Genomic DNA, 15,276 nt, shown 5'->3' on the forward strand with positions numbered 1-15,276 from the left:
TGTGTCTTGGAGATAGTTCCATATTAGTATCTGCCTTTTTAATAGGTGCGCAGTCTTTCATCGTTTGGATGTACCATAATTTGTTTAGCCAGGCCCCCACTGATGGGCATTTAGTTTGTTTGCAATATTTTGCCATTACAAACAAGCTTTAATGAAGAGCCTTGTAAATAAACCATTTCATACATAAGCAAATTTTTCATTAAGATAAATCCCTAGAAGTGGTATTGTTGCATGAAAGGATCTATGCATTTAAAATTTCCAAGTTGACCTCCATAGAGGTTGTTCCATTTAACATTCCCACTAACAATATATGAGAGTGTTCGCTTGCCCACACCCTCACTAACACAGTTGTATTCATTTATTTGGGATTACAGTACGGTAATAAAAAACCCACCCCAACACTGATTTAAAAAAAATGTAGAAGAAAGGAACTCTAACAGGAATTCATGTGACGGTACAAAAGGTTATCCTAAAGTATCCATTGGCCAATGTAGTCCATATCTGCGGAACACTAAATATCTTTTCTGCATGTAGCGTCTCTTCATAGATTAGACCAGGCGTGTTGCAAAGTTTGACAGAAAGCGATAACAGAAGCATTTCTTGGAATCCTGGGTTTCTCTTAGGCTAAAGATGTACATCTGGCCAAAGGAATTTTGTCTAACATCTGACTCTTTGCCAACCATATCATTATATGGAATTATGTTATGATCAGTTCACCAGAATTGCAGACAAGCTTTCCTACTCGTTTATGCGTAAACAAGACCGCAATTCCTTGTCCCTCTAGCTTTACGATGAATTCCAGATAAGGATTTAAGATGGCTTGAGAAAGCAAAGATATCATGTGGTGTATTTCTTCAGATTTATCTCTGTTACTCAGTGAAGTGCCCTGTTCTCCTTACCCTAATGTGAAGTTCCCATACTGAAGATGAATAGTTTGGAAAATCATTTCTTAAAGGACTTGATGAATACCAGCTTGGTTCAGGGAACCTGACAAAGCAGAATACAGCAGAGAACGCAGGGATAAATGCTGGGAATGAAACCTCTGACTTGTTTTCTTTTGTTCAGGGGAGAACAGAAGTGGCGTCTAGTGTCCTTATAGAAGTGGTTATTTGGGTAGGACCACCCACTCAAAAAAGTATTTGCTTCCTCATCTGATCTATTTTGGGCCTCATAAGGTAGAGCACTGCTATGAGGCACTAAATAGATGTGGTCTGAGCTTTATAACAGGCTTTGTGATGTAGGAGACTGAAAATACATTAGCATTTGTGAAGAACATTGTTTATGGAGCAATGGACAATGCTCTTTGTTCTACTTAATGCTCTTAAATGCACTGTGTTGTGTGCTGTCCCTTGTAAAGATGATGCCACTCAATCAACCACCATTAACAGAGTTGCACGTTAAGTTGTTTTTTTTTCCAGCCTTAGTAATGAGCTTGTGTTAAGCCATCTGCCCCCCTTTCCTGTCCAGGCACTTTTGGAACCAAAGGCACACACTGTGAAACAGCTGCTTAGACTTAATGTTGGAGTGAGTAGCTGCGCGTTATCTGGCCTTTCCAGGGATTAAGCCCTGTAACTGTGGCCTCATTATCACTGGACTCCAACCCACTGAGCTCCCTGGCCCCACACTTATGATGCATTACAGCTCTATTTAAAATTAGATGACCATGAATACTCAGAGATAAGTCATACCCTAGCTAAAGAACAGAAAATTCCCTGTTCTGATTTATAATTCTAGTAATTAAAGCCTATACCATCTGGCCCCAGCTACATCCTGTGTACTTAGAAAAGTACTAAGATAACATTTTTTTAACATATTTTTATTTTTAAACAAATTAAAGATTCATTTTTGAGAGGTAAATTATGCAAAAGAAAATGCTCTAAAACTCTCTCTGAGTTACTACATACAGTGGTAACACTGTTCTTCATCATTCCTGAGCCCTAAAGGATGTATGTATATATGCCTCAATGAATCAAGTAGATGTATGGTAGTCCCAAACAATATACATATCTATGTTTTTTTCTGTATGTATTTTTACATGTCAAATGCATTAATATAGTGAGGTAATTTCTAAATAAGGGCCCACAAATAGTAATTGTAACTTAAATACTCAGCAAAAGATTAAGTCCAGTCCTAAGAACTAACCCTAGGCCAAGTCCCAGCCACATGATCAAATCTTAATTGAGTAGGGGAACAGAAGAACCATCTCATATGGTTATGCCAAAGGAATCAAACACGGGGACAAACTAAATAGCCTAAAAGGGGCACATGTATTAAGTGAGCAGAAAATTAGAGGCAAAATTTTTGGGAGGCAACTTAGCATAGTAGAAACAAACATGGGCTTGGAATATATACCACGCTGGTTCTTAGCATTGATGTAAAAATGCTAAAGATCTATAACGAAACATGAAATGGTGGTTAAGAGCACAGCTGTGGGGTTAAACTGATGCAGCTCAGCTGCTGACTAATAATCTTGGGAAAGCTACTTAACAGTTCTCAGTTTCAATTTCCTCATTTGTAAAATGGGTCTAACAGTATTTACCTCATACGATTGTATAGGGTGAGCATTAAAGGAGATCATTCATTTATAGATAACCTGGCAGAGAGGAAGGCTCAAAAAATGAGTTCGCTTTTCTCATAGCAGCAGAAGTAGATGTGGAAAATAACCATCCTAAATGGGGATTAAGTCCGTGACTTGACCCCATCAGCACCAGATTTATACTTGTAAAATCTTAAATGTGAATACTGCCCTGTCCTCCTGGCTCCCTCACTCTTACTACCACTAGTCTCCTCTAGGACCTCAATGAGCCCTCTAGACCTTTCTTGCCCCTTTTTTTTTTTATCTCACAGTCCATGAGCACCTTCCTAGTTTCATGTCCTGCCCTTATTTTCATCCTCCAATTCATTTCCACATTGAAATCAGAGTGACTTATCTAAATTGTAAGGCCTACTGTTGCCGGCTTGACAGCTACTCATGATCATGGCTTAACATTAGCTCTTACCAGGAAACATCAAAACCTGAAGAATATTGCTGATAATTAAACTGGCTTACCTTGTGAGGAAAGGGAGCAATAGTGAATTGTTTGCTTCTTTCTAGACCCTTTGGGCTAGATGCCAATGTTTCCATTTGAGTATTAAGTGCTTGGCCAGGTCAGGGAGAGACTGTTGATAAAGCATCTAATCTTATGCCAAGAAACCAGCAGCACTCAGCGTACTGTAATTGATGATGAGACCCAAAGATTGAGCAATCTGTTGGTTTAATGTTTTTTGAGCCATAGTATAAGTTAACTGAAAGATTTGTAACTCGGAGTTAGAAGATCTTTGTTACTAGCTGTGTCGTCTTGGGCATATCCCTCCTACTCTCTGGCCTTCAGATTTCTCATCTGTAGTGAGGGAGTTCAACTGGATGATCTCTCTTTTCTCCTTAGTCCTGATAATGCATGATTTCTTTGTACCACCTGAGGGAGTGAGGTTTGGAATAAACAGAATCCCCATCATAAACAAATGTTCTTCCTACAACAATCTGGCTTCAATTTAACTGAAATGGAGGGATGGTAAGAATGAATGCAATTAACTGATTAGCATAAAAATCAAATTGACCTTATTGACTGTTTTAACACACCACCACTAATATGCTGAAGAATTAGTTCTAACTCCCATCTTTGTTAGTTTGATTTCTGACTGCCCTATGTCAAAAAGTGCTGCATGGTACAGACTTCTTTATTTAAGTGAATTTAAGTTTTGGTTTTATACTCCTGTCTGTCACAAAGCTAATCAGTGTGGCACCTTGTTGGCTCAAAGGTTGTTTCCTTAGGAGTCTACACTACTGTACTTCAATTATTATACCCATCAAAATGTATTTATTAAATAATAGTTTATCTTCTCATTCTTTATTCAGTTAAGAAAATTAAAAATGCATATAACTGCTGCTTAGAGGTTTTGAGCAGCATGAGATAGCTGAAGTAATCACAAGTTGAGATAATTCTAGTTAAAAGGAAACATGATATTTTAGTTAGCTTTACCTTATTGAATTTCTGTTATGATTTTTAAAACATCAAAATATCTTGAAAACTCCCATGTACTTAAAGAGATTCGTATTGCTGTACAAACTACAATGTGGGGCCATAATATAATGAATATATTAGGGAATAATCAACCAAATAATAACAACAAATATTACTGTTATTATTATTGCTAGTATTTATTGGGCAATTACTATATGCCAGGCCTGGTTTTAAGTACTGTATACATATTCACCCAGAATATTACCTCCTTTAATTCTCACAATTACATTATGAGGTAGGTATTATTATTGTCCTCATTTTACAAATGTGAAAACTGAGCCACAGACAGGTTAAATTACTTACCCAGGGTCACACAAGTAGTAAGTTTTAGGATTTGAACCCAGGGAGGTTTGAGTGGATGGGGGCGAGAGCTACTGTTCTTAACCCAATAGTGGGCAATGAGAGTGCTTTAATAGATGAATAAGAGAATGAGATTGACATAGTACCAATTGAATCTTAAATTGTTGGAATACGGAAAGACATCAGAGAATTGTTAGGACTGCTAAGATGGAGCTAGGAAGAAGGGTACTGAGTTTTACTCTGCAGTTTAGTACCTGAGTTGGTGCATTTGAGCTGAGGATTCTACAAAGGCTGGAAGATGGACAAACGAATAACTGATTGATCATAGCAGTGAATTCGAACAACCTAACATGGGGTAGGGGGTGAGAAAGATATTGCCATTTCCAGACAGGGAACAAGGGTGGGAGGGGAGGAAAAATGGCTCCCACTGGATGATTGCACACATGCAGTAAGGTGGAAGAAGAGGAAATGGGGAGACACACTTGTTTTTGAGTTAATAACTGTTGATGCTATAGGGTTTTAGGGCCTGTAAACTTCTTTGGATTAGGGGTTTTTGTAATTCTATACTACTGAGTGCCGTAAAACCCAGGATATTGGGATTCCAGGATTAGGACTCTAGCAATTTTAAGACAATGAAAATCTGAGGCAGTGGGGGACAAAAAACCAAGGATTTGAAAAGTAAAGCTCTAGAGATGTTAAACACTAATCCCCATTGCACTCCAAGTCAATCGCAATTTTAGCCCCAAGGACAGTGGAAATGGGCTTGAGTGACTGAGGGTCGGGGATGATGAATACGGGAAGTCCACCTGGGTAGGAATTTTTGGATCTCCCTCCCTAGCTTTAACTGGAGCAGCTCCCACTTTATTTTATTTTATTTTTTTTATAAAGTGAGAGCTTCTGCATATGGTTTCATTTGATAAAGGTGTTCCAAGCTTAGAGGAAAAAGGCAAAAACACTGCCCTTGGAAAAAAAAGATGCAGAGCCTCTAAAAAACAATCCAGTAGGTCACCCTCAGGTTTTGCCCTTTTTGAAAATAAGAACAGACACCAGCAAAGGATACTTTGGCTGGGGGATTAGGAGGGCCCAACTAACAACTCAGTGAATCAGTCATTCCCCTATCACAACAACAACAAATGATAATAATAACAGTTACCTTATTGAACACCAACTCTGATCTGAGCACAGGGCTAAATGCTTATATGCATTGTGCCCAGGGCTTTGAACTGGTTCATATCTGTTTTGATCCCCTGCTGAGGATTTGCATTTCAATACCAGATGTACTGAATCAGAGTGTCCATTTTAACAAAATCTCCAGAAGACTCACCTGGGGATCTTATTAAAATGTACATTCTGATTCAGTATATCTGGCGTGGAAATGCAGATTCTCAGCAGGGGGTCAAACCGGACCAAACCAGTTAGAAGCCCTGATTGTGCCATTGGATTCTCTGCAGTCCTATGAGATAGGTAGTTATTATCGCATTTTTCAGATCCTGTCACTCTTTTACATCTGAAGGAATTGGGCAAGTGGCCTAAATATGTAGAAATAAACCAAGTAAAGGCATGTTTGAATCCTATTTTGCAATTTGATTTAAGTAGTTCTTCAGTGCTCATGCAGCTGAAAGACACACCACATGAGGGTGATCTATACCTTTGAACTCCAAACAATTCTGAGTTCAAAAGGACGGATCACAAAGTGGCCCCTGAAGTCAGGAATACTTGATGGCCTATTGCAAGAGAGAAGGTTTTTATGTAGATTTAAGTAGAATAAGAAAAGTTTTCATTACGGTAAGGAAGAAAGTTTTATTGAAATTGTATATTTGCTTGAAAAGATGTTTAATTTGTTCATTTAACAATTACTTACTGAGCACCAACTATGTTCTCTGAAACCAGAATCTCAAATGTACAAAATTGAGATACTGGTTTGTTTGATATAAGCTGCAAGCCTAAGGAATTTCTGAAATTACCAAATCCTGACTGAGATGGTGGTGCCTGTTAAGTGTGCTATTTCAGTGTAGTTCTCATAGATACTTTGAATACCCAACCAGAGCGAGGAGGGCAGTAAGACTTTGTAGATTCTAGATCATGGAGTTAAAGAACCTTAGAAATAAAATAGCCTAGTGCCTGTATTTTACAGGTAGGAGAGTGAGATGGACTTGAATTATAAGCTGTATTACCTTGAGCAAGTTATATTACCTCTCTAAGCCTCAGATTCCTTGTCTATGAGATGGGGATAATAATAACAATTGCCTTATAGAAATATGGTATGGGTTAAATAAATTACATAAAATTGTTAGTACAGTGTTTGACACATGCAATATGCTCAATATATTTTTATTGTTACTGTGATCACTATATTCCATGTGAGGGGACTGAAACCCAGAGAGGGGAAGAGACTTGTTAAGGTCATATAACTTGTTGATATTAGAGCAAATGTTAGAACTCAGATCTCTACTAATAGTCAAATATTCCTTATACTACACCACCCATTTTATTCCTTGAGAACAGGTAATACAAAATTTCTAGGCTCATCCAGAGAAAAGAAGGGAGAAGAATTATAAGGAAGTAACTGAAGTAAGGAAAGAATTCCTGGACTCAGAAAGCAAAACAGCTGAAGATAGAGAACAAGGGAGAAACAACAATTACCAGAAAGTTTAGATAGCAGTGTTGGGGCATTACAATAGGACTGATCTCTATGCTGATTCCCTTTTTTTTATCAAGAAATTGACTACTAGTTTTCTTTGGGGGGAAATGTTCAGAATGCATGTGTGCTTCACAGAAACTGACCACGAATTCAGCTTTACTAGGTAATTTTTATTTGCAATCAAGGGAACCCTATAATTTAAGTCAGAATGGAAGCCTGAGCCTTCCAAGCACGAGACTTCCAAGACTTAAAAGAATTAGATTTTAAAAGTATATTGAATTGCAGTGAAACCACAGAATAGAAGCTGTTGAAAAATGTAGCAAAAAGAAGAAAAATGGCTCAATAGTAAAGCCACATTGATAATACAGTACAGATAACAGCACTGAGAATGATTGGTTTGTTAGATCAAGATATCCTTAAAAATTAGAAATGCATGAAAAAAGCCACTCTGTCCCTATGATAAAAATGAAGTTATAGTTACCTAAGTAAAAGATGCTATCTTATGTCCTAAACTATATTTTGGTTGAATTAGAAGCCTGCAGTGATGGTTGTTGTAATATCCAAGGAGAATCCAAAATATTCAAGAAGTTTCCCTAAAGGAGCAAGATTGACTTGGGCAATTCATTATGGCATAGTGCCATGGCGTAGACTGGAACCAGAAAGTCTGACATGTTCCTAGCCCCCCAAAAGGGACACATCATGGTTGTTTCAGGTTCAGTTACTATGTAATACAGTTTTCCTTTTCTACTATATCATTTAATCTTGACTTTGCTAAATTTCCTCTCCTGAAAATAATTATATGTTTTATTTGAAATAAAACATACCAGCAACACCTTGATTGCCCATTAATTTGGTCATTTTCACCTTCACAGGGCATCAGGTACTGTTTATACAGCACTAGACATTGCAACAGGACAAGAGGTAAGTGCTGACATTCAATCCTGAACTTTATTATCCTTTATTCATATATATTAGGTTTCCTCTTTGATGGCATCTACACCTGAAAAAATTGGTACTCAGGAGAGCTCATCCCTAAACCAGGTAGAACTGGGTTGACATGGAAGTTAACTTCACTAATGTCCAAAGCACTTGAAGTGGAAGGATCATTCATGAATGACCAGAAGAAAAAGAGCATGGGGTTGTGGCACAGAGAATGAGCTTAGTAGATAAAGAATGTGTATGCCTTGCTCTGCGTCCCCCCAAAATATGGATATTTGTCTTGATTCTAGTGATTGTAATTTACTCTTGTATTTCAATTGTCATTCAGGTGGCCATAAAGCAGATGAACCTTCAACAGCAGCCCAAAAAGGAATTAATTATTAATGAAATTCTGGTCATGAGGGAAAATAAGAACCCCAATATTGTTAATTACTTAGATAGGTAAGTATTTTCTCTCACTATGGTCTTGGGTTTTTTTTTTTTTTTTTGATAGCATGCAATTTTTTGTCAAATTATTTTACTTGGAGTTTATTCATTTAACATTCATTCTTCAAATCTGTCTTAAAATGCTACAAAGTAGATGAGTATCAGATCTGTTGCTAAGCTTGCACCCACTTATCTTTATTCACCCATAAAACACTTGAAGAAACACGTTTTATGGTCTTGATTCTAAACGTGAGCAGTTTGGGTAGTTTCCTTTTCAAGGTCGTGACTCCACGTTGGCAGGAAATAGACTACTGCATATGGGCGAGGGCAGTGGTGTTTTGAACATTTCATCGAGTGTTTGTGTGGAGCCACTACAGTCTCTGGGGGCTGACATGTAGAAGGCTGACTACAATGGCCCTGCTTTAATGGGTGCTTTGTGATTAACTGACAGTGAGGTCTAGGGAATTGAGACTTTAATCTCAAACCTTTTTCCTATACCAGGTAATTAATGTCTCTTTCATCAGTGGTATTAACAATAGGTTATAAATAGGCCTTTAAAGACAGCACTAACTCTTCACTTGTGAACATGTCTCATTCAATTTGAATAAGTGTTTGTTTAGCTCCACTGTGCTATGTACTTGAGAGGGGTGGGGATTCAAAGGAAATAAGACAAGTTCTTCAAACTCAATGAACATGTGGTCTTGCTTTCTGTGTTTCAGGCCAGGTAGACCCGTGATACAGAGAGAGGAAAAAGGGGGATGGGGGCGGGGGTAAGGTCCAATTTTACAGTCTAGTTCAGAGTTTCATAAAGTATAGTTTAAGGACCACTCATAGCAGAACCACCGGAGGTACTCGTAAATAATGCAAATTTCTGGGGCCCTCTATATAACTAGAGGAGATAGGGCCTGTAATTTTCATTTTTAACAGCCTTTAATGGGTACTGTAATTTGAGAATCACTGGATACAAAGTCTTGCTTCATGTTGACTTGGGCCTTTGAGCAGGGCTGAATCTTTGGGGTTATTCAGTTCATTATGATGTATCACTCTTGCTGAGCAGGGGCAGAGAGTCCTGATAATACTGCTAAAGTGCCTTTAGATGGTCCCAGATGATTTGAATAATCTCATGTTCCCTTTGCCTAAATTGTATGGCTGTGGAGACCTTTGTCCTCATATCTTATCACTTGGGGCATATCCCTTAAAGACTACATAAAGATGATGAGCATGGCACAACTGACTTCTGTTAGAACAAAGACCTCAGCACAGTAAATCTGTTGTAAACATGAGTCTTTTTGATTTGGCAGCTCCCTGAAAACATTTTAGTAATTAATTAAGTAGACTCCAAAATAATGCTGAGATTTGAATAAATATCATATAACTCTGGGCACCATGGGCTGGTTCAATCCAAGAAGTGAACATTATGACTTGAGTTATCCAAATAGGCTATTCTCTGCTCCTATTCACTGAAACTGGCTTTTACTATGGCATGACTGGCAATAGTCACCAAAGGCCTCTTCACTCTTTTCCATTGTCTTTGGTGCACAGTCAAATCTGCCAGTCATATCTGATGATCCTTTGATTTTCCCATGCATATTCTCTTCTACCAGTAAGGAGGTATCTCATTATCACCACCATTACTATTTTCTTGTTATTTAATATGATCAAATGCAGAGACTAACTGCAAATCTCATCCTTAATGGGAATATAACAGAGTCCCCACTTCCTTAGGCCTGAGACAAAGTCTTTTTCTTTTCTTATTATAGCTATTTAGTGGGTGATGAACTATGGGTAGTCATGGAATACTTGGCTGGTGGCTCTTTGACTGATGTGGTCACGGAGACCTGTATGGATGAAGGACAGATAGCAGCTGTCTGCAGAGAGGTAAGAAAATAAGAGTGTTTCTAGCTGACAAGAACACGAAAATTGGCAGTTCTCAATCTCTCATTATTCACAATGTTTTTATAACATCAGAGTAATAACAGCACATCTTTTCTACCTCCCCCCACAAAAAAGTTTGAAGAGTCTAACCTCATTTTAAATCCTAACTTAATAGCACTCCCCTGCACTCTTCTCCCCAGCTCCTTTTTGTTTTAGTTGCTTTTCTCTGGATCCCTCCAAGTTCTATTACACCACATATTAATCCCTCATGCTGTAATCTCAGCGAACGCAGAATAACAGTGATGTTGGCATGGGGCTTCTTTCTGATTTGGGGGAATTATTACATGATAGATATGTTGTCCTGCATGTGATCCATGTAAATATACAGACCATGGCATCATCTCATCATTATGCAAGGTCTTCCTTGAGCCCAGAAAGTAGTTGGTTTCACGTTTAAATCTGGATATCCGTCATAGTTGCTTTTCACTTTTAAATGTGGATCTGAGGGCCTGTCTCTTTTCCAATAACAGTGTGATACCCTTAGTTTCAAGCTAAATTCAGGATGTTTTCATTATATTTCTTTTTTCACTATTAAAAAAGTAACACGCTTCTCACGGGAGTCTCATCTTGGGCATTACCACATACCCCATTCATTGTGGTCAGGTTTCCTGTAGAGTCAAATAGGAATTCTGACCCACTGAAACTTGAAAACCAATGTTAGGGAAGAAAATTTTTTTATCTAACCTTTACTTGTTCTTTACTTTAAATTGTTCCCTTAAATTCCCTCTTCCTTGCTCTCCTCATTTCACTTCCCCCTCCCCAAACATGCACACATATCCATCAAGCGTATATTTTCTCTTCCTGCAATAAATCAAACTTATAGTCCTTCAGGAGAATAGATTACCCTGAGACTGGTTTCCATCTTCTAGTATTACAGTACAGAGCCATTTCCAAATGAGTGTAGATGGTTACTTCATAGCCTCGGAGTGGTTCCCAAGTCTAGCCATCCACCAGAAACATCTGGGACAGTTGTTTTAAATGCAGATTCCTCAGCCTCCAGCCCTACTGCATCAAATCATATCGTGTAAGCAGAAGCTCACTATGTATGAGGCCAAGCTGAATCTTTATCCTCCAGATAACTAGGTCAAAGTATGATCACGTTAATGGGTTAGTTTGGTTGTATTAATGATTACTTATCATGGCCATCACTTTTCATGTCCCAGTCTTCATAGGATACTTGGGAACCTTTATATGTATAATGCTAGGTAACATCACTGATTTAAGTGGTCATGTGATTTCAAAGTGGTGTTGAAATATTTAGTAATGATCAAAATTTATCTAGAAATGAAACGTAATTTTTTTTATTCTTTGTGATATAATAGAACCTTTTTTTTCCTGATTCAACAGTGCCTCCAAGCATTGGATTTCTTGCACTCAAACCAAGTGATCCACAGAGACATAAAGAGTGATAATATTCTCCTCGGGATGGATGGCTCTGTTAAATTGAGTAGGTATTTTGGTTCAGATCGTGTTTGAGAGACTATCAGAGAATTTCTAATCTTTTACTGTCTATCTTGAGAAGATAACGGCTATTGAAAGTGATTGATTTGAAGGCACTTATAGCCCTGTTTGAAATAAAGGATTTTTCTAACACTGTGTGCCCTGTAGATCATGACCAGAGTTTTTGGATTTAATATTTCAGAATTTCTAGTGACTTCCCTTGGCTCAATGACAAATGTCTACTTAGAAAACTGACAGATTCTGTAAGATTGAGGGAGCCGTGAGGTCTGGAACAGTGATGCCACATCAGCCAGTTATTCCAGACCCTTTTAAAACCAGGACCAGCTGACAGGTAACAAAAGGATGTGAGCTAGGCAGTTGTGGAAGCTTGGTATCTAACAAAGGAAGGTACAGCTGTATCTCAACGTGACCTATTATAAAAGGAAAGCAGTTTGAGCTGATTTTAACTGTCTGTTCTTCTCTGCAGCTGATTTTGGGTTCTGTGCCCAGATCACGCCTGAGCAAAGTAAACGAAGCACCATGGTGGGAACCCCCTATTGGATGGCACCTGAGGTGGTAACTCGAAAAGCTTATGGTCCGAAAGTTGATATCTGGTCTCTGGGGATTATGGCAATTGAAATGGTGGAAGGCGAACCCCCTTACCTTAATGAAAATCCACTCAGGGTAAGTTAGAAAAGAATTCTGGTACCCCACTCCAGAAAAGAGGAAAGGCTAAATGTCATTCTGTACCTCCACCAAAAGTACCTGGGATGGGCTCTTTCCTGGAACAGATGACATAGAAACCTAAAGTTATAATTTTCAAAGTTACTGTGAGCTATTTTCGGTTGATCTTAAGATATTGCAACACTTTTCAAAAGGGTTTGTTATTAGTATTTCTAATTACAGGGGTCTTTAAAATTCTTTAGTTTTACATTCTGATGTAAAAAATGTGCTTTTTTTTTCTTTAAAGCAAGATCTGGGATGAAAGAATTTTTTATCCTATGCCATGGTTAAATGATCTATCTAGGAAATACTTTATAATTACTTTTTAAGTGTAAATAAATGCATTTCCACAGCTATAATTTTCAAAATCCGATTTTGTTTCATTATCAGTAATGATTTATCGTGCAGCAACAGCTTGCTGGGTATTGAATGGAACACAGAGATAAACACAGCTCCGGCCTGGTGAGATCACAAATTTAATTAGACTGTCAAGTAGGAAATAAATGGCAATAGTTTGGGTTGGGTAGGTCAGTTTGCTACTACAGAATCGGAGGTTTGATCTTCACGTGGTCCAGTTACCTCCACAAAGAGAAAAGCTCCATTTTGTAGCCTAACCCCACCATCTTTTATTCAGAAATATACTGTTGATCATGAGGGGGAAAAGGCACAGGAGTAGCAACAAAATGGCTTGCTCAAGTGCAGAAGTAAGCCAGCAGCTGTTCTGTTGTATACACCCTAAGGGTGGGCCGCAAGCTGTGTAGTTGTATTATATAAAGGGCATCACATTGAAGAAAGAGGAAATATACAGACTCAAATTCTCCTCTCAGAAACCCATGCACAGTGCCAGTGCCAAAAGCATCGTGCATATTGTGTCATTACTATTAAGTCTAAAAATGAACTTTACCGTTGGTATATAGAAATCATTGTCCTGAGTAGATGGTTAGATGTTTTCAGGTAAAGCTTGTAAAATCCACATTCAAGGCAACTACACATGACTTTCTGTACGTGTACAGAAGCCTAGAAACAGATGGCCTAGTTGTTTTTGCAACTGAATATTTTGCAATGGGGAGCTGCAGTCTCTATGTATGGAATGGGAAACAGCCTCCTTCTCCTAATTCCTTCCTGGTACTTGGCCTCTTGTCCTCGTCCCTGCAGTGCTTAGAAAACAACAGATAGGACTGAAAGCCCCACTGAATGCCCTCGGCTGTTGTTCTGGTCTCACAAGACAATCTGGATGTGAGATGTGCACACTGATTAGCTGCCTACAGGGCTGAGGGAAGAGCAAGGGCATTTTCCCACCGCTTGTGAGTCGGCCCTTCATGAATTTAATCAAGCCCACCCCTGACCTATGGACCAGCACATCAAGATAATTACATGGGTTTTCCTTATTGTTTAACCACCTTTGCCCATTAAGAAATAGCAGTGAAAGAACACATTGGGCCTCTTGTTTCCATGGTTTTCCTCCTCTAAATCTCTGGAGTTTGGAAGCACTAAACGGATTATGGCAATTTTGCTTTTTGCCTTCTAATGAGTAATTTACAACCTGCAGCATTTAAGGATTAAATAAATGGCTCTGCCAAGCAACTGGTTTCAGTAATACATTTATTATACCTTCTTCAGTTCCCCAATGACGATTGATCGCTCTTTAGCTAGGCTGCTAATTGTTAGAAAAAAAAAAAGAAGTTTTAATCTTTATAGGCATCTCCTAGCCTGTGATCAGAACTCATAATTAACAGCTTGTCTCTTCAAATTCACAGTCTTGTATCTAAACACGTGCTTGCAGATTAACAAACCACCAGGTCAGGGAAGCCTACACTAAAAAAAAAAAAAAAAAGGCTATAACAAAAAGACCTGTCAGAAAGACCACCCTGTGGGATTCCACTGATAAGGATTTACTCTCACCTTGCTCATTTGCTCTTCATGTGTGATCAACCTCCGATTAATCAATCAACAAGTCCGTACTGAGTCAGCCCTATTCTGGGAGTATCTCTCTGCTGGGTGCCATGAGTACTTTTTTAGTTTGGATTTCAAATATGCTATCCTCATTTTCTCTTAAAGAAAACATAATGTTTCAGGGTATATGCCCTTACGTGGAATTTGAAAAATATAATTACTGAAACCCTGGGGAGATTGAGGAGAAGAAGCTAGGAAATGAGCCTGTAGGAAGCCTGCATTTATTTTGGAACCTGGTGACCAGGCCAGAGCTTTATTCAGGAGGACTATAAAAGAGGACTAGGTTAGTCCTTTCTTTAAACTTCTTCCAATATTACCACCCAACTACCACTTTAGGCTTTGAGGGAGAAAGAAGGAAATAAGTAGAAAGAATACACAGCGGTAGAGGGTGGCATGTTAATGTGATAAGAATTCGATCCATGTAGCCAGGCAGATCTGGACGTGTCCTGGCTCCACAACTTGCAAGCTCTCTGACCTTTGGAAAATCACTTAAAAGTTTCCTAAGCCTATTTTCTATCTGTAAAATGAGGATGGTATCTATTTTTCAGTTAATGTGAAAATTTAAGTGAAATAATGTATGTAAATCGCCTAACTCATTGTCAAGGGCATAATAGGAGATGATAGATGGATCCAAAACACCAAACCCATTGCTGTTTAGTCGATTCCAACTCATAGTGACCCTGTAGAACTGCCCCATAGGGTTTCCAAGGAGCACCTGGTGGATCCAAACTGCTGACCTTTTTGTTAGCAGCCTAACGCCTAACCACAGTGCCATCAGGGATCTAGATAGATAAAAAAAAAAAAAAAGATAGATAGATAGATAGATAGTAGGAAATCTCTGTATCAATAGAAAAGGAA

The 15,276-nt window shown here is 38.4% G+C and overlaps 1 protein-coding gene across 3 annotated transcripts in view; it reads left to right on the top strand.

Annotated features, from left to right (window-relative positions):
• Positions 1-15,276, top strand: part of PAK3 (p21 (RAC1) activated kinase 3) — a 298,000-nt gene that overhangs the window by 253,388 nt on the left and 29,336 nt on the right. For all 3 annotated transcript variants that reach the window (XM_064278684.1, XM_010594684.3, XM_003414800.4), the window contains 5 exons: positions 7,875-7,923; positions 8,270-8,382; positions 10,128-10,245; positions 11,650-11,749; positions 12,230-12,426. In XM_064278684.1, the coding sequence (XP_064134754.1) occupies positions 7,875-7,923; positions 8,270-8,382; positions 10,128-10,245; positions 11,650-11,749; positions 12,230-12,426 (577 nt within the window). The remainder of the gene's footprint in view (positions 1-7,874; positions 7,924-8,269; positions 8,383-10,127; positions 10,246-11,649; positions 11,750-12,229; positions 12,427-15,276) is intronic.

Source organism: Loxodonta africana, chromosome X (assembly GCF_030014295.1).
Source record: "Loxodonta africana isolate mLoxAfr1 chromosome X, mLoxAfr1.hap2, whole genome shotgun sequence".
Taxonomy (NCBI): Eukaryota; Metazoa; Chordata; class Mammalia; order Proboscidea; family Elephantidae; genus Loxodonta; species Loxodonta africana.